At 40.2% G+C, this 20246-nt stretch overlaps 1 protein-coding gene across 2 annotated transcripts in view; it reads right to left on the reverse strand.

Moving 5' to 3' along the window:
- The window catches only part of MRPS28 (mitochondrial ribosomal protein S28), a 100907-nt gene extending 82324 nt beyond the window's left edge, over positions 1 to 18583 (reverse strand). For both annotated transcript variants that reach the window (XM_060116115.1, XM_060116116.1), the window contains exons 1-2: positions 18340 to 18583; positions 2937 to 3118 (exon numbers count right to left, since the gene is read on the reverse strand). In XM_060116115.1, the coding sequence (XP_059972098.1) occupies positions 2937 to 3118; positions 18340 to 18555 (398 nt within the window). In that variant the 5' untranslated portion in view covers positions 18556 to 18583. The remainder of the gene's footprint in view (positions 1 to 2936; positions 3119 to 18339) is intronic.
- Between the last annotated feature and the right edge of the window lie 1663 nt (positions 18584 to 20246).

Below are 20246 nucleotides of genomic sequence, written 5' to 3' on the forward strand. Positions count from 1 at the left end.
AGCCCTTACAACAGTGCCTGCCAAATTGAAGAGGTCCAGGAAGCGTTTGTTGAATAAACGAATGAATGAATGAATGAACGAACGAACAAATCAACTCCTGCACCAGTATGGCTCCTCCCTTTTCATGATCCTCAACCATGAATATATTGATTTTGTGAGTGCTTTGGAAGTTTAAGTGGGAATTCCTGGTGAGAGTGATTGGCTACTGGGCAGGTAGATGGAAGCAGTGAAGGTAACTATGGCAGATAACCACAGAACAAAGAGATACAGGCATTTAATTCTCCTACGGAAAAAAAAAAAAAGACTCTAATACAGTGACTGCCCCCTAGACTAGAGAATTTATTTGCAAAATTATTATGAGCCACCGCTCTCCCCTGACAAACACTTCTGTTAAATAGACTGCTTCACTGGGAGGAGAGTACATGTGGAGACAGGGGTTTCAACCATATAGTAATTTCTGTTAATAGGATGTGTGCTTATGTGGTATGTGCATAGTTTTCAATGAACAGTTAATTTAATATTTCAATTCATTAAACTGAAATTTAATTAAACTAATTAAAATTAATTTAATTAATGTTGCAACAGATTCCAGTATTTAACCATTTAGAGCTATACTACACATAAAATAAATTCAAATCATATTATAGAACTGATTAGAGAAATATCTAGTCAAAAATACTGATATTTAAAATTCTGTGATCTAGTTAATAAGGCATAAAAATCAAATCAGAAATTTTAGACACCTAAAGCATTCTGAAATTTTATGCTCAAGAATATAACATAAAATGGGGGAAAAAACTTTAGATAAAAGAATATCCACAAAGAAATAAATATCCATGAAAGAAATATCACAAACAAAATTCCATCCACAAATATAAAGGAACATGTATATCACTGGCATTTGCAATTTATAATAAATTTGACTGAGCAGGTGAAATACCCATAACTCAGCAGAGTTATATGTAAAACACATTTTTTTATAAATGATGTTTTTATAAACCGGATGTTCTGGCTGCATGTTAGGTCAGCTTGTAAGAATAAGGATGGCCACTGCAACTGGGTGGCATCCATGGTAGCATGATGTAAAGCTTCTCAATTGTAGGGAAGAGAGGAGAGGATTTCTTTATATAAAACAAAGCAGTACTTCATTTTCAAATTACTGATATATTTTCTATTAATGAAAAATGACCTGCTACAGCTCCTGCTGACAGTATGAAAGGGTTTAGGTTGCCTCTCTTGAAGGATAATTTTAGGACCACATATCTTCACAACTTGCCTGGTGCAAAAACTCTCAATAGAAATTCTTGAGGGATGTCATCATTAGGTCACAAAAACCCTAAATCATCAGGATTTAAAGAATAGTAATAGTAGCATCTGTTTACTATATACCAATCACTGTTCTAAACCTTTACATACATTATCTAATTTAATCCCTTCAATACCCCGTTACACAATATAGATTGCAGTATTAAAATCTAGATGGACAGACACATCTTACTTAGACATTTCTTTAGGTTTTACTATTTTTGACTAAGTTTGTATGTTATTTGATATACCAGGGCAAGTCAAGACCTAGCCATTACCTCTCATGCCACGTAGCACAGAACCCATTTTCTCTTCCAGGTATCACCTGGTTTGCATCATTCACCTTGCTGAGACACTGTTTAGCTTCTGACTACCTGCGGTAGAGGTGTGCTGGAGCCAGACTGCACCAGCTTGTGAAAGCTGACTGTGCACTCATATTTCCAACTCCACATTCGATGACATCACACAGGTAACTTAACATTGGCCGTGGTGGAACTATTCCATACCACAGAAATCGGCAAATCAAGGCCTTTTATTTATTGGAGAGCTGGCTGTTAAGTATCTACTCACATATCACTGATCTGAGAACGTGTATTCAGGTGAGTTTGTCAGGTCCTATTCAGATTCAGGTAGAAGGAGCTCCTGTCTCCTAAATGGGTGAGCCCAGTTATCAAGAAGACCTTTAGGTATCCAGAGCTCTCGGGAAAGAGGCAACCCATTCTTGTAACTGCTCCCTTAGAACTAGAGCAGACTCTTTCCTTACTCATATCTATGGTGTGACTCATTCTTAAACATCACAAACTTCTTCATCACTGTAATTCATCTTATCTAAGATGCCGTTGATTATGAGTCACCATAATTTATGTACTATTAAGAATTTTTAAATTGCCAATTAAATTGCATCAACTATAAGATGCATCCTGTTGTCAGAAATATTAAAATCTAAAAAAAGTGTACATTAAAAATTGGTGGAAAAAATTCATTTCTATCTTGATGACTATTGTTTTCCAATCTCAGAGTCTTAGTTCCACCTCTCTTTTCACTCTTTATATTCTACTCCCAGGTCTCCCACCTTAGTGGTTTTCATAAGGCATATTTATATTCACAATTATCTTTATCTACACAGACTATAAACAGAATGAATTCTGCTCAGGAAAAATTATAATCCAGAGAGCAGATGCAAAAGAGTAAGAAAAGAAAATGATGAAGCATCAGAATTTGCTAAAGTAAGAGAAAGGAACATGAAGAAACAGAAAGCAGAGGTTTCTCTGAGAAGCAGATGGAGACTGTGGAAAAGAAGAGGCAAAAAAGTTACACGTAAAATGGCCTGAGCAGCATGTATTATTCCAAAGCTGGTTTTAATTTTATGGCATGAAATGCCTTATTAATAGGATGGACATTCAAATCTTCCCCAAAACTGATCTCACTGCTTTGAGAAGACATGGATCTGGCCTAACTTGACTAATATGACATGACATGAACTTGGCCTAACTTGACTAACTAGCATGATGAAGAGAAATAAACATATTTTCTGTCTTTTCAAAAAATCACCAATTAAAGTCCAGTAATACTTTTGAGGTATTTCAACTTTTATGCACACACTTAAAGCACTTAGAAATGATTCTACTTACTCTCCATCCACTTCCGGTCTTTTACATACACAGGGAAACTTGCCACCAAAATCTATATAAAGATCATTCTCCACAATATGAAAGATTCGTCCAATGACTAGTTTATCCTTGGCAGGTCCCATCTGTGTAAGAGGAGAATGTCTCAGCATAGACGCGAAGGATTCCCCATCTTTTGGAGAGCCCTAAACATGAAAAGAGATATTTATATGCAAATAGTTCAATGCTAAGGTATAATATGGTAGGTACAGTAATGCCTTACGGGGGAAATTTTTAAAAGTCAATTTGCTGTATATTTACGTTTTGTAGCAATAATAAAAATACTGAAATGGAATTTTGCTTTAAAAAGCCTGGGATGCTCTTCAACTTCCTTTTCCTTCCTTTCCTTCTTGAAGAGGAGCCAGGGAAAAGCAGGCATCTGTGCTTGGTGGGGGATGGCGCAGATGTGGTGGCCCAGGGTGGAATCTGGAATGTGAGCGGGATAAGGAGCCCCCCTTAGACAAAGCCTCAGGCCTGGGGCAAGGAGGGGGTAGGGAGGGGATTGTGCGAGGAGGGCATCCAAGAAGGCAACTGGCTTCAGTCCTAGTACTGACCATCTGCAAAATAAAAAATGCCTTCGAATACTGGTTTAATGAAAGTGACTATGCTTTAATACAAATTTAAGTGAGCATTAAGATAAAAATGATTAAGGGTCCTTTAATTAGCAGTCTGAACACGAGCTCTTGTTATGTAATATTTTCAAATGACTTGACTTTATCATTTTAATGTTGTATTTTAACATTATAATTTTCTTCTTTTTCCTAAAGTAAAATTTTAAAGGAAAGACAGCTTTAATTGTTTTGTGCTACTCACTTTCTAGTTGTTTGACGTACTGAATTTCCTTGAGGTAGGGCTGAACATATGATGCAAGCCGATGACTTTTTTTTTTTAACTTACCAAAATTTTTTCCAAACACATGCTTTTTCAGAAATCCACGAATACAGATCTGTGCCTTCTACTCATCTTTACTTTGTGTGTGGTGTGGTGTGTGAGCACTTCGGTTCAAACTAAGGGAAACTGAGTTTCTGTTTGTGAGAGCTCATCACAGAAGAATATTAACAATCTGATCTGCCTATGTATACCTTGTATCTGGAATGAATTTTACATTTGTTATTTAAGGGAGAATTACTAAGAGTTTGATAATACACTTACTTTAAAAACTACAAAACCATATTTATGACAATGTTAATGCATGGGATACTCCAAGGATTAGAAAATAATCAAATGCCCAGCCAGGAGCTTACGAAGCAGAAGAATACATGTCAAACTAAAACTTTAGCCGCTACTCGACTCTTAGCTGCAGGTGCAGTGCAAGTCCAGTGTTGCCACATCTTCTGATTGTCCAAGAAAAGCCAGAAATCCATGTATTACTGTAAAATTTCCAATTTGAAGTGTTTATACATTGAAAAAAAGTCTTTCATTTTATAAATCAGAGCACATTTTGACCTATGAACCAAAAGTTTATGACCTCTGCTTCAAGAAAAAGAAAGTCAAATCATCTGACAGATGCCAAGTCCCTTAGATGCTGGAGGGAGGGTATGGTGATAGATTTGTTTCAGTGGGTTGAAACCCAATGGGAAGGAATCCTTAGCACATAAGGCTTGATCTAAACCAAAGACAAGTCAGTAGACCTCGATGCCAAATAAAGCTGAAAAGGTAGCCAGGAATATTACACTTTGAGCCATAATACTAGTTTTATGATTCTACACAGTATAATATTTAATTCCTTAAACAAGCACCTTGAAAACAGTTCTTTTGCAGACAGCCAAGCATGAAACACATCTTATAGGCTCAACACAGAAACAGCTATGAATTGTCCTCTTGATGCAAAGAGAGTAATACGAAGTACGCTGTCAGAGACAAGTGCAGCTACTATAACCCTCTGCTGGGAACCACTACACCATCCAGAGCAGCTGGGAAGAGCACTGTTCCAGGCAAGACCAGACAGGTTATCAGCTTGGGGGTCTCATTCTGCTTGCAACCTGGGAAGGTCCTTCTCATTTTTCCCTATAACCTGCTTTCCCATTACTCCACTTCTGTGGTTGATATCTATTCTTCTTCTTCTTCATCTGTTTTTTTGCGGGGGGAACGGGGGGCAGGTAGACTTTCAATTAAAGCCATGATGTCATTAAAACAGCAGAAGATGAGAGGAAGATACAATAGTAGATCTAATACTTGAATACATATTGAAGGTAATTCAGCCATCACTAGGGCCTCTTCCTAAAACAACAATCTACTTTACAACTGTGAAGGGCTGAGATTAGTATGATAGTAAATGGTATTTCCCTGTAGGTTTTAGAAAATAGAGTGTTCTTGACTATTTAATAAGATCTCTCGAGATTTTTAGTAAATGTGTTGTAAAATATTTACTACATTATTAACTTTATAAAATTATGAATAATTATTTTTAAAGGAGATTTTAAAATCAAGTAAAATAGAATGCTATTGCTTTTTGTTCCATTATTTTTGCCTTCACTTTGTTATACTTTACAATGGAAGTCAATGTGTTTCACTGAGTGAAATGATTTTACCACAAGTATGACACCTTGATCAATACCTGAATTTGCTTTTAAATTGTATGCTTGCTATACTTTTTGGAAACTATAACAAATAATTAGATAAAGCCCTCCTTCAAAAAACATGGTCTAGAATCATCTCTGAATTCCTCATTTACTTGTCAAATGGCTTCTAAAAATAATAAATGTAGCACAATCCATGATGATAACCAACACTGTTAGCTCCTCTCATGCTGTTGCAGACCGCAAAGACTCCAGGCACACTGTCACCTTCTGGGTGTATCATAGATCTCAGTGTCTAATCCTGGTTATGGAAAATGTTGCTACAAAGTTCATTCATAAAGTTGTCATAGGTAAAGCAGGTGCCTTAGGGTTGACTGCTTCCTTTAGGAATTGGTCATAAATCTCAGATTTCCTAAGTATTCCTGTTACTCTGCTGTACTGTTTTTTCCCTTTGAAGCCTGAAAGTTGAATAGCACTGCCCAGATAGAACAGGGGAAGGTAATGAATTACAGATATAGGGAATAGTTCCACTTTCATTCATTCGTTCATCAAATATGTGTTGAATACCGAGTGCCTGTCATGTACCCCAGACTCCGTTCTAGCCTTGATATGAAAATATATGAAACAGTTAAACGAACGTGACAAGACATTAGGGTCCAAAAATTGCTGAAAATAATTGCTACCCTCATTCAGGTTGTAAAGAGTCCTATACCAAAGGCTAAGTGGGTTAGACATTATCCTATAAGCAGTGGGAAATCAAAAGAAGTTTCTCATTAATGGGGTGACAGTACTTGTTCTTTGTTTTAAAAAAAAACTTTGGCAGCAGTATGCAAAATGGACCAGAGAAAGGGGGGAAAAATGGAAAGGGGGCAAACTGTTGAGAAGCTCCTCCAGTAACTAGGACAGAGATGATAAAGGGCCTACACTGAAGCAGTGGCCATAGGGAAGAAGGGATACAGAGCTATTTACCAAACAGTACAGCAAAGACTTGATACCCAATTGGCTGTAGAAAGCAAGGGAAAAGGGGAGCCACTGACGAGGTGGGAGAGCAGTGCAGCAGGAGTAAGAGAGTAAGTTAGTTTCACACTTACTAGGTTTCTGATACCCATAAAATTTTAGGGAACACTGTCTATCTGGTAGGTAGTTAAAAATAATAGTGCACTTTTTTTTTTTTTTTTTGCCACACCACACGACTTGTGGGATCTCAGTTCCCCGACCAGGTATTGAACCCAGGCCACGGCAGTGAAAGCACCAAATCCTAACCACTAGACCACCAGGGAACCCCCACGGTGCACATATTCATATACATACTTACATAAATTTACACATATGTTTACAGTAATATTATATAGATACAAATTCCTCAAAAGAAATATATCAAATGCTAACTGTAAAAATTTACATATAGAACTTTTTTCTTTATATTATTTATATTAGAAAATCTAGAACACAAAGAATATGTAGTACTTAAAATTTTTTAATATATAAAGCCTATGTACATATGTATGTATGTATAAAACTATCATGCAGGGACTTACTTGGTGGCACAGTGGTTAAGAATCCACCTGCCAAGGCAGGGGACATGAGTCCGAGCCCTGGTCCGGAAAGATCCCACATGCCGCGGAGCAACTAAGCCCATGTGCCACAACTACTGAGCCTGCACTCTAGAGCCCGCGAGCTACAACTACTGAAGACCGCACACCTAGAGCCCGAGCTCCACAACAAGAGAAGCCACCGCAATGAGAAGCCCACGCACCGCAACGAAGAGTAGCCCCTGCTGGCCACAACTAGAGAAAGCCCACATGTAAAGCTTTACGAGCTTTACAATGGTGTGTTAGTTTCTGCTTTATAACAAAGTGATTCAGCTATACATATACATATATCCCCATATCTCCTCCCTCTTGCATCTCCCTCCCATTCCCCATATCCCACCCCTCTAGGTGGTCACAAAGCACCGAGCTGATCTCCCTGTGCTATGCGGCTGCTTCCCACTAGCTATCCAGTTTACATTTGGTAGTGTATATATGTCCATGCCACTCTCCCACTTCGTTCCCGCTTATCTTCCCCCTCCCCATCTCTCCCCCTCCCCAAGCTTTATAAAGCATCGTAAAGCTTTATACTCCAATAAAGATGTTAAAAAAAGATATCAGAATGAAATAAATGCTTATTACAAAAAACAAGACTCCCTTCTGTTAACTGTGCTGCAACAACTTCAGTTTCCTCAACCCTAACCAGTAAATGTTATGCTCATAACAATGCTCTTTTAGTAAAATTAATGGATTAGTGGCTCAAAATGGCACAGTGAGCACTTACATCTCTCTCCCCCTCCTGAAATTTCATTCAATGAGGGTAAAAGAATGAATGAAAAAATTACAAACCCTCAGTATTAAAGAGAAGAAAATGGAGACAAAAAGTATATAAGAGATTTCAACAACTTTTTAGTGGATTGAAAACAGGTAGAAGGGTGGTAACTAGTGAAGCAGAGTGAAGGAAACTGCAGCTAAAAACACATGCAGTATGAAAATAAGTCAATCTATTCTGAAGAATCCCATAAAGGTGCTGGACTCCATTAGGCCAGGAATTATAGAAAGCTGGAATGAGAAGAGAGCCTGAAAACAAAGGGAATAATTAAAGGAATACAGGCAGGGAAGGCAATTTTCTGTCAAGCACAGAACACCTGGCAAAAAGGCCAAGTGCACAATACCTAATAATAAGGCATTTATTGCCCTGGCAAGATAAATACAATAAACTTTTCTTCTCTTCTCTAAAAAACACAATAATAATTGAATAAATTGTCTAGAGAAATAAGTTAGGAGGGTTGGTTATTCAGCAATAGGTAACTTAGCCCATCAGGAAAGCAAAGAATCGAAATGACAGGTCACAGAGCAATTAGTAAGGCCTGGAGTAGGAGGGCGGGCTCCTAAAGGCTCTGAAGTCAGACCACATGGTTCACATCCTGGCGGTACCACTTACCAGCTCTGTGGTTGGGGCAATGCACTTAGACTCTCTGTGCTGCTGTTTACTCACCTATAAAATGGGGTTAATAATTATACCTAGGGCCTCCCTGGTGGCGCAGTGGTTGGGAGTCCGCCTGCCGATGCAGGGGATACGGGTTCGTGCCCCGGTCTGGGGGATCCCATATGCCGCGGAGCGGCTGGGCCCGTGAGCCATGGCCGCTGGGCCTGTGCGTCCGGAGCCTGTGCTCCGCGGCGGGAGGGGCCACAGCAGTGAGAGGCCCGCATACCGGAAAAAATAAAAATAAAAAAAATAATTATACCTATTTTACAGGGTTGTTGTGAGGATTAAATAAACACATGACTATATGTAAAGCTCTCAAACTGTGCCTCTGACAGGGCAAACACCTCCTAAAATGTAGCTTTAAACAAAAAATTAATCAATTTCTTATAGACCCAGTCACCATCAAGTTTTATGGATAATCCTAGTAGTTTTCAAACAGAACAATTTTGCCTGCCCTCCCTCTCCCCACCCCCCAAGTCCCCCCTCTGCCCCGGGGACATCTGTCAATGCCTGAACACATGTTTGATCCCCATGACTGGGGATGTTACTGGAAGGCACTGGGTAGGGGCCGGGGATGCTGTTAAACACTCTACAATGCACAGGGCAGCTCCCACAGCAAAGAATTATCTGGTCCGAAGTGTCACCAGTGCCCAGACTGAAAAACCCTGCACTCAGCAGACCTAGGAGCACACGGCAGGCCAGGTATAGGAGCGATGTCAGTTGCATTTAGGGAGATCTAGGATAGAAGGCAAGACAAAAGATTAAGGGAGTGAGATCCTAAGAACGGCTGCCAAGTAGTTCCAGACTGAGTATGAAGAAAGGTAGACCCAGAGAAAAAGCTGATAGACTAGTAGATAAAGGTGGGATTCCGGAAATGGAGAAGGTGAAGAGCGTAAAACTGTGGTCCAAGAGGGCTCAGGAGTTTGAGAACTTGAAGATATCGCTCCAAGTGATAATGAATTTGTATACATACAAATTATGGTATATCTGCAAGTAAAAGAAAGTAGAAATGAAGGTCTAAGAATATGATACGTAGGGCTTCCCTGGTGGCGCGGTGGTTGAGAGTCTGCCTGCCGATGCAGGGGACTCGGGTTCGTGCCCCGGTCCGGGAAGATCCCACATGCCGCGGAGTGGCTGGGCCCGTGAGCCATGGCCGCTGAGCCTGCACGTCTGGAGCCTGTGCTCCACAACGAGAGAGGCCACAACAGGGAGAGGCCCGCGTACCACAAAAAAACAAAACAAAACAAACAAACAAAAAGAATATGATACTTAGAATACGATGTGCATCTCTGTTGCCCAAGTGTTAGCAAAGTCATCGATGTACATGCTGAAGTCCATGAAGATGGCAAGTAAGAAGGGGAAAAGAGAAAAGCTGTGAGTCAAATGCTGAAGAAAAAAACTCAAAGAATTGAGAAGATTTCTATCAAGGAACCTTTCCTTAAATATTTCTAACACAACAGTGGTCTGAAATGGTAGAGAAGCAAGAACCAAAATGACTCCTTTTCTTCTCAAACCCATCTGAGAAGTAGTGTTATCAAGAGAAATTGAGGAAGAAAGCAAGAAACACTTGTGAGAAGCTTAAAGGGAGACTGTGCACAGAAAGATTTAGGAGACTTGGGACCAAGGAATACAAACCTAGAGAGCAGGCTGAAGGAAAGAAGGCAAGTAATATGAAAGAACAGTTATCTCCATGATAACCCAGAGAACAAAAGAAGAAACTTCTGGAACTTCTAGTGATTTTTTTTACTTAACCCTTTAAACTGTTGTTTCTTGTGAATGCTTTAAAATGTGTATAATAAATAGTACTGTAGTAGATAAATCTTTTTTTTTTTTTTTTTGGCGGTACGCAGGCCTCTCACTGTTGTGGCCTCTCCCGTTGCGGAGCACAGGCTCCAGACGCGCAGGCTCAGCGGCCATGGCTCACGGGCCTAGCTGCTCCACGGCATGTGGTATCTTCCCGGACCGGGGCACGAACCCGTGTCCCCTGCATCAGCAGGCGGATTCTCAACCACTGCGCCACCAGGGAAGCCCCATAAATCTTTTTAAAGTAAATATTGGGGCTTCCCTGGTGGCACAGTGGTTGAGAATCCACCTGCCGATGCAGGGCACACGGGTTCGAGCCCTGGTCTGGGAAGATTCCCACATGCCGCGGAGCAACTAAGCCCATGCGCCACAGCTACTGAGCCTGCGCTCTAGAGCCCGCGAGCCATAACTACTGAAGCCCGCGTGCCACAACTACTGAAGCCCACGTGCCTAGAGCCCGTGCTCCGCAACAAGAGAAGCCACCGTAACGAGAAGCCCGTGTACCGCAACGAAGAGAAGCCCCCGCTCGCTGCAACTAGAGAAAGCCTGCACACAGCAACGAAGACCCAACAAAGCCAAAAATAAATAAATGAAATAAATAAATATTGGAACATATGTTCAAAAATTTCTTAATGAAGGGGCATTATCAAAAAAGTTTAGAAACCTTTATAATAGAGGTATATCATAGTAGCAGGAGAATAATTATGCCGGATAGGGAGAAATATAGTTACAAGAGGAGGCTGGATAACCAGAATGATTTGCATGATTTTGCTAATTTATATCAAAAGAAACTGAGGATATATGTGGGAATGGATCCTAAGGGTACTGGATCAGGGTGAGAGGAAGACAGTGTTGCCTTGAGCCAAATTTACCAATATAGGCTCACTAAGCAGAGATTCAGATACAATATATTAGCTTAAATGGCTGAGAGTGATAGGCTATACTAGATGAAGCTGAAATACCAGAACTTCCTCAGTATGCCACAAAGAAAGGTATCCAAAGGCTTGAAGTGAATAGAATGCTGGAGTGGATTTACTGTTTATGATCTGTTCACCACTCCTTACTAGGGCCCCCAAGAGGATCTATAAGATACTCACTTTCACCAAGGCTAAGAGAAATACCTGTGTGAAGGGAGCACCAGCATTCCTGAAAGCTGTGTGGTAGTGATTCTCTGTAGGCCAGGACTGACAGTGAGACCTGCTGCCAACAAGAGCTCCCTGAATTCAGTGGAGATAATGTGGCAGGAGTCAAGCCAGCACTTACTAGCCAACAACATGGTGGGCACCGTTATCATAATGCAGCAGAGCCTAACAGCAATCCAACTAATCTGACCTGTAGAGCTCTTTGGTGTTGGCTGGTTGGTTATGGTGTCCTTAGAAATAAAATAGATGGGAAAACTCTAGTTCTAGAGAACAGCAGTCTGACTTGAATACCACATATGAATATCAAAGCCCCTCAACCAATTCCCAAAGTTGAAGCAATTCTCAGACACCAAGCCTTCTGAATGAAGAGGAGGTTTGTGTCCCCTTGAGGAAAGATCCTGCTACAAAAGCAAAAATTTATATCACCCATCTTCCTTCTAGCTTTCCCAAAAGGAGCTGTGGCTATTTGCCAGAATGACTGTTCATTGAGGAAGGAGAAATCATCAGACCTTTCAGGGATTATCTGAACTGATGCTAACTCTTCAAGAACCAACTCAATGCCAGTCAGAACAGGGGCTTATAGAGATCACGTGATAAATGGAGTTTTAGCTCAGCTCTATCCCATGAACCTGCTCTATAGTTCTCTCCCTAGTTCCAGAATGCAAAACTGTAATGGGTACACTCAGCAACCGACAGGATCCCCACACTGGTTTCTTGATCTGTGGAATGAAGGCTATTAAGGTACAGAAGGCCAAGTAAAAGATGAATTTGTTTGGTAGGTAGTTGAATTTCCCCTACCTACCAAACAAGTAAATCAAAGGCAATACCACATTCCTACAGGCACTGCAGCGATTAGTGCCACTATCAAGGACCTGGAAGATGCACGGTGGTGATTCCTACCACACGCCCATTCAACTTGCCCACGAGGCCCTGAAGAAAACAGACAGGTCTTAAAAAATGACAATTTATTATCATAAATTTAATCAAGTGGTAACTCCAATTTCAGCTATTCCAGATGTCATTTCATGGCTGGAGCAAATCAAATATCCTCCAGCACCTGGTATGCAATAATTATCTAACAAATGCTTTCTTTTTCTAGACCTGCTAGTGAAGACTATATACCTCCAGGTTACATTAATTCTCTAGCTCTATGCCACAATCTAGTCTACTAAGACTTTGATTGCCACTCCATTCCACTGGACAGCATGCTGCTCCATTTCATATGCTGATTAGACCTGGAAGCAGAAAGCTGGAACTCCTCCTGACACATGGTAAGACACATATATGCCAGTGGGTAGGAAATAAATCCCACAAAAATACTGGGCCTTAGTGAAATTCCTAGGGAGCCAATGGTCTGGGCTACGTCAACATACCCTTTCTTACCACTAAGAAAGAAGCTCAATGCCTAGTGGGTCTCTTTGAATTTTGTAGGCAACAAATACCTCATTTGGGCATGCTTCTTCAACTCTTTTACCAAGTAACCCAAAAAGCTGCCCGTTTTGAGTGGTGCCCAGAACAATACAAGGCTCTGCAAAAGGTCTAGGCTATCAGGTAAGCTCTTCTACTACTTGAGTTTTACAACCCAGCAGATGTGGCAGTGGCAGTATATACACGTAGAATGAGACTCTGACAGACCTCCCTAGGTGAAGTGTAGTGCAGAGCTAGAGTACCTTTGAACGACAGCAGTAAAGGACTTTGAGCGTACACCTGAATGATCGTTTTGCCTGGAAAGAGAGGTGGCCTAAGGTGGGATCTATATTGATTTGTGTGAAGTGACTAATGATTTTGCTGGATGGTCAGGGATTTAGCAGGAACATGACTAGGAAATAGATAACAAGAAGGTCTGGGAAAGAGATAGGAAGATAGAATGGACACAGAGTGAGAAAATAAATGTGAATCATTTCTTCTGCAGAAAAGAATCTTAATAATCAAGGGATAAGATAACTAGTCATGTGGAGGTCAGTCAACCTCTTTCCCCAGCCACTCCTGCTCACCTTTCCAGTGGGTTCAAGAACAAAGCTGCCATGACAGCAGGGACTGCTTCTGTCTTCGGGGTAGGGGAGGTATCTCACATGTCCCAGACTATTGACCGACTAGGCATTTTACCAGGTGCAGGCCCGAATCCCTACAAACCAGGTTCCACTCAAATGTGATAGTTTCCTTTATTTCCTATGTTATTTAATACCTATAGATAAAAACAAACTTAAGAGTTGTAATCACATTAGAAAAACTAATCAAAAGAGAAAATCTTAATATAACCTTTAAAAGAAAAAACAAAATAAAGCAAAATCCAAACACATTAAAAGAAGGGAGTGAGATGCCTGAGCAAAAATAAGAGTTAAGAAAGATATTCAACTAGTGAAAGCTAATGCTGACTTGAGAAGTCCTAAGAGTCTGATTGCGTATGATCAGAGCATATGACCACCCACAAAACAAAATACATACAGAATATATTCATCTTTTCTTTGTAGGAAATGTATAGTATTATTTATAGGTATATTATAGCTGTTGATAAAAAAACCTATTTTCCCTAGAGATTTATATCTACCTCAATACACTCTTTCATTGTTTTTATATTAGCTGGTCATTTCCTCTAAACCTGCTTTGAAAATGTTAGACTCTACTAGAATGTGGAACTAGACAGTTCAGAAGGTTTTATTTATTAGTTAGAGATAACTCTCCTAAAATTCTCTAATGTAAAAACTAGGGAGCACCATGGTTAAAACCAGAAATATTTTTCATCATTCCTTTACATATTAGTTTTTAAAATATTTGTGTAATCTTTAAAGTTGTCAATATAAAACTAGTGAGAAAACAAAGGGTTAAATAAAGCTGTATAATACTGCTATTTTATGAATTTAGAAGATTTAAAACTTATACTAAAAATAAGAGAATTGAAACAAATCCTTTAATTAAGCTATTTTTTGGATTTTCCCAGTATTCTGAAAGGACAAAATAGCTGATTTAAATATTCTATCTTCTGGAATATTCCAGCATTTTGAAATAAAAAGTGCCGATAAGAAATGTTCATGAAAAAGTAAAAAATAACATTTAAAAATATTTACATAAACTCTAATATATTGCTAAAATGAAACTATAAAGTATAATATCAGTATTCTTCATAAATAAGCTAAAACAATAAAATGTTATTCTCCATCTTAAAAAAATAAAACATTCTGTGTAGCCTCATAAACTCTTGCAAACCACTTTTTCAATGTGCTGAAAAGTAATATGCCCCCCTCTACTGTTAAGAAACAGTAATATTCATAAAGCAGAAAACCAATTCTTTGCTCAACTATTGCCACCCTGTGGCTATAAGGTGGATCTTTCACTATACCATAGCTCCCCATCGGCTTAACAGGTTCTACAAATCTCTATTGTCTAAGTGACTTAAGAGTTGTGTGTGTAAAATAAAAGGGTTAAAGTTTTTAAAATAGTAAAAAAAAAAAAAAAAAAAAAAGAAAGAAAAGAAAAAAGGTATTTGACTTTAAAAATGTATTTAGCAAACATTTACCATGTCCTGTATTCATAAGTATGTGTTATGTTGGTTACAAAAATGAAAAGGACTTGCTCCCATCGTAAAAAAAAAATAAACAAACAAACAAAAAAAACACTTAAAGAGATACATGCAGAAACCAATCTTAAAGCTAATGAATCAAGGAAAAGATAATGGATAAGTGAGCATGGATGAGTAAATGGCCTTTCAGGTCATTTAAACTTGAGATTCCTTTAACTGTCCTTGATTAAATTCCTGCCTGGGGGTGGGGGGAGTCCCTTGTAAGGATAACTTGCTTGGCTCTTACTGAATATCACTTATTTCTGAGGTGCACATATAGATACATGTCTGCACTTTGAGAGTAAGAATTAAACCAATGGGTAGGATGTCAACTTCCATTCCTATGTATATATACATTTTAATCCAATAACACGAGATGTTATTTCTCATTTATAGTTATTCAGACATCAAACTGTGTAAATCTTATTCCAATTCATATCAACAAATATATATTAAATCCCTACTTATGTGTAAGGCATTATGGAAGGAATGAAAAGGGTAAATAAAAAACTACCCCGACCTTCAAGAATTACAATCTAGGAGACGGGATAAAACAAGTTCACAAATGGCTCTAATATAACTTAAGAGTTGTGTGTGTAAAATAAAGGTAGCATAAAACAAAGCCCCAAGACATTCAGAAGGAGTTTCACCTGGTTGGTGAAATGACAAAGGCCTAAAAGAAGAGGTGATTTTTACTATGGAATTTGCAGGCAGGGAAGCTAATTCTAGGAGAAAGAGCAAAGGTAAAGAAATAGTGCTTTGTTTAGGGAACAGCAAACTGTTTACCTTCTAAAAACATTTTTTAAAGCAGAAACCATGTTACAAATTAAATCTTCATAGAACCCCAATATATATAACATTAAGTGTAGTATTTTGTTGGTATAAGTGTATTTTATGAGCTCAAATTGATAGCATTTACTTATTAAGTCAAAAAATGTGAACATGCAGTTATTTTGATAAAAATTACAAACTGGTATCAGAGGTGAGAGATAAACAACTCCAGTTCCCAATTTTTGTATTCTGTTTTGACTGTCCACTACCAAGAAAATCCACTTATAATACCCCACATGTATAAGTGGGTGAGGAAACAGGCACTGTCATGCACTGTAAGTGGAAGTGTGCAGTCTGTATGTATCAAAACTCAAATTGTGTGTACACGTTGACCTAGTATATATCCCATAAATAAGCAAAAAAAATGTAAATGCTCACTGTACCACTGTCTGTATTAAGGGGGAAAATACCCCCCAGAAACAACCTAGAAGCTCATTAGTGAAGGCCTGGTTAAAAAAATAATGCTATATCCGCACCATGGAATACCAAACAAGTATTTTTTCAATGAGATATACAGTGAGACCTCTGTATTCAAGGATGCGGGAGCCACAGAGGGTTACCTGCACCATTTATATAAGGGACTTGAGCATCCAGGGATTTTGGTATGGCAGAGGGTCCTGGCACCAAACCCCCATGGATACCTGGGGACAGCAGTAAGTATACTACACTACACATATATAATGATAAGGAAAAATATTCAAAGTTATACTTAAGTGAGAATAGCAATTTTCAGCAGCAGCAATGAAAATATACTGAGTGCTTATTATCAGGTACTTGTGCTAAGTGTTTAAATAATGAATTCATTTAATCTCATAATAATCCCATGACAGGTTTTCCTTTTATAAAAAAAGGAAAAGAAGATATACGGATATCAAGTAACCTTCCAAGGAAACACAGCCAGTAAATGACAGAAAAATTAGAATTCAAACCAAGTCTGTCTGAATCCAGAGCTTACATTCTTAAACATTAATAATGTAGTTCAAAACTTGTACATTCTAAATATATATATATATATATAATTAGCTTATATTCATATATGCATACATAAAACCTCTAGCAGTATGCATTTATAAAAATACACCTTCCAGCTTTGAGAAAGTGAGGGAAAGAAAAAGGGGGCTTTTATATTTCCCATAGTAACCTTCAGTGCTATTTACATGCTCCTTTTGCAATACTATTTTTATACTTTACAATTTTTTTTCAAAAATCCTGATCACACAATAAAGACGAACTTTATTCATCTTGTAATCTCAGGATACTCTTCAATTACATAGTTCCAGAAACTTCAAAGAGTGAAGTGAAAGATTTTTCACAAAGTTGAATCTTTACATCAATACCTAACAACTACTCATATTCCTCATCATAAATATGTCACAAAAGTACTGAAAACTTCCAATAAACACTAAAATAAAACTAATGTGGTACCTTCAGTTTTCTTATTACTCTGACAATTGTTTTTGCTCAGTTATTACTCTGGAGTAGCACATTTAACTCACATGCTCAAGCCTGTCCTATCCTCACTTATACAACCGTTTGTGAGCAGTCACACAAAGATCTCAATTCAAAGACTGCTCAGATTGTCCTGAAGTTCAAATGTGCACTTTCTGTTCTACTCATTCATTCACGCACTGGGCAAACACTTACGGAGTGCCCACTAAGAGTCAAGCACTGTGCTAGATGCTGGGCAGTTTTCTATAACCCACGACACTACCCATCGGTAAACTGTTTGGTACTGGTTCCCAAGGCGGTGAGTACAGAAATTGATACAATTTATTTTTATACAGTTTAATACTACCAGACATCCAATTTCATGTCCACTGACTCAAAAAATCTGACTTGTATTTACGTCTATTTCTTCCATTTTATTTATCTAGTAATTTTATCGCATTTTACAAAATTATTGCCTCGGACAGATGGATTTAAAAAAGGAAAAGGTCATTTACAGGGAAGGAAAGTGAAGCATTGACAGGTTACATTACTTGCTCAAGTTCATAGTGACAGTAATTCTGATTCACCTCTCCACTGAATTAAGAAATATTTATGAGCCTGGTACGCCAGACACTAAGGTCCACACTGCAGCTACTGGGTAGAAACAAGAGGAGCAAAGGGCCCTGCCTCTCCCAGTGTGAGTCCAACTTTACTCGGAGTCCCAAGAGTCGCCCTAGGCGCGTCACTGGCAACCCTCGCTGCTGGTTTCCCTTCCAGCACTCGCCCGAGGAAGACGCATGCAAAGGAGTGTGGGCAGCGCACGCCCAGCATGTAAATGCTGTACAAAAGTACAACAAACGGAGGAAAAACACCACCACACGCTCTGTTCTAAGTGGCCAGCAGGTGGGACAAGCCACACCGCGGCCCCCCCACTCTACTCCCTACGCCGGGCCCCGTCCCCACCTTGCCGGGCCCACCCTCTACGCCGGGCTCCATCCCGGCTCCCGGCTCCACCCACAACGGCGGGCCCCGCCCGCCAACGCGTCGCTGGCTTAGCGCCCACAACTCACCCTCATCCGTCCGAGCTCCGCCTTCCGCTGCAGCTCTGAGTGCCGCTTCAAAGAGCTCGCGAAGCCGCCTAGGCGCGGCCTAGGCTCCGTGGAATCAGAACTCTCGCTTCCGGAGCCACTTTCAGTGCCTGCGTCTCGACAGGGCCGAAAGAAGACAAGCACTCGCAGAAAATGACTGTCGGCCGTCACGGCACGGGTCCGGCACAGCGCCGCCATGACGGCTCCACAACCTCTGACCTTTGGCTTCTCCGCGAACGTGCGGGTCACGGGGCGGAGCAATGAGAGGTCCGCCCACTTGCGGAGCACTGTGGGGTGGTGGGCGTGGCCTAATCGGTGAAAGGGAGAAGTGTGGTGTGAGAGAGACTTAAGGTAAAATTGGGGGACTAAATCCTTGGTGGCTCAAGTCCCCTACTAGCAGCGACGCGCTAAGTTTTGCATGGAAAGGGTTTTGACTCGGAGCAATTTCGCCCTCGCGGGTGCCCTTTGGGCCTGTACTGCTGTAAATTCTGGTAATGCGACTCTTGCTGGCCCCGCCGCCTGCGTGTCTGCCCCAGATGGCCCCAAGGCTCTCTCTGGTCGCCACCGCTCTTCAGGCCTTTGCTCAAATGCGAGGTTCTCCTTGACTATCTTATTTAGAATTGGAATCCCAGACAATATGCCACGTAGTTTACTTAGTAGTAATTTTGTTTAGCGTCTGCTCTCTCGATTTGTAAACTCTGAGGGCAGGAGTTTTGCTTTTGAATACCTGACAGCGGGCACATGGTAGGGCTCAAACATTTGTGAAATCCCGGATCTAAATTTCGTTACAAAAATATTAACTTGAGACATTTTTGGTCACCTCTTAGCTACAATCCCTTCTAGGGCATTAAGGAATTTCGTAATGCCAAAACATACACCACCAGAGGCCCACCCTCACTTATGCTTTTCTCCCTACCCGCCCCAAGTTAATTGCCAGAATTTGCCCACCTTCAAAACCGAGCCTAACTCCATGCTTGAAGTGTTTATGAATTAAGCTGTCCACCCAACTTCTACCCAGCATTTTTATATTAATGCGTAGTTACCTGGAGGGAGGTAGCAAGCACTTTTCCAGCTAATTTACAAGTACTTGGACGGAAGGAATTTTTATGTATGACCACAGCCCCTATTTTAATAATGCTTTTGACTGAGACTTTTTTTTTTTTTTTTTTGGCTGCGCTGCGCAGCTTGCGGGATCTTAGTTCCCTGAGCAGGGATTGAACCCATGCCCTCAGCAGTGAAAGCGCAGAGTCCTAACCACTGGACCACCAGGGAATTCCCAATAATGCTTTTGACTGTGGATTTTAAAACTCTGATGTTCTCATCAACTGCGTAGACAGCAGACAGAACCCTAGAAGTGCACTAACCTTAGAATGGTGCATGACTGTATGAATCACACACAACTTATTACTAGCCACCTGTTCGGCAGTCCTTAAATTCGGCAGAGAGCTTAAGATAAATTCTACTCCAGGTGAGTTCTCCCTTTTGGTACATAAACCGTTTCTTTCCCTTGACCATTAATGAAGTCTTGCCGAAGATATGTTTGCATTATTTTTTATGGCTTTTGCTACTTCTGTTTCTCTTCAGGAAAAAGTGTGGTAAATTGTAAAGAGTGTTGACCAGTGTTCCTAGTTCTAGTTCGACCTCCAGTCCTGATCGCAGGCAAGCCAATTTAATGTTGCTGATTTGGTTTCCTCACGTAAAAACCAAGTTATTAGCCTCTGTCTTTTTTTTTTTTTTTTTTGCGGTACGCGGGCCTCTCAGTGTTGTGGCCTCTCCCGTTGCGGAGCACGGGCTCCGGACGCTCAGGCTCAGCGGCCATGGCTAACGGGCCCAGCCGCTCGGCGGCATGTGGGATCTTCCCGGACCGGGGCACGAACCCGTGTCCCCTG

This window comes from Mesoplodon densirostris, chromosome 13 (assembly GCF_025265405.1).
Source record: "Mesoplodon densirostris isolate mMesDen1 chromosome 13, mMesDen1 primary haplotype, whole genome shotgun sequence".
NCBI classification, from domain to species: Eukaryota; Metazoa; Chordata; class Mammalia; order Artiodactyla; family Ziphiidae; genus Mesoplodon; species Mesoplodon densirostris.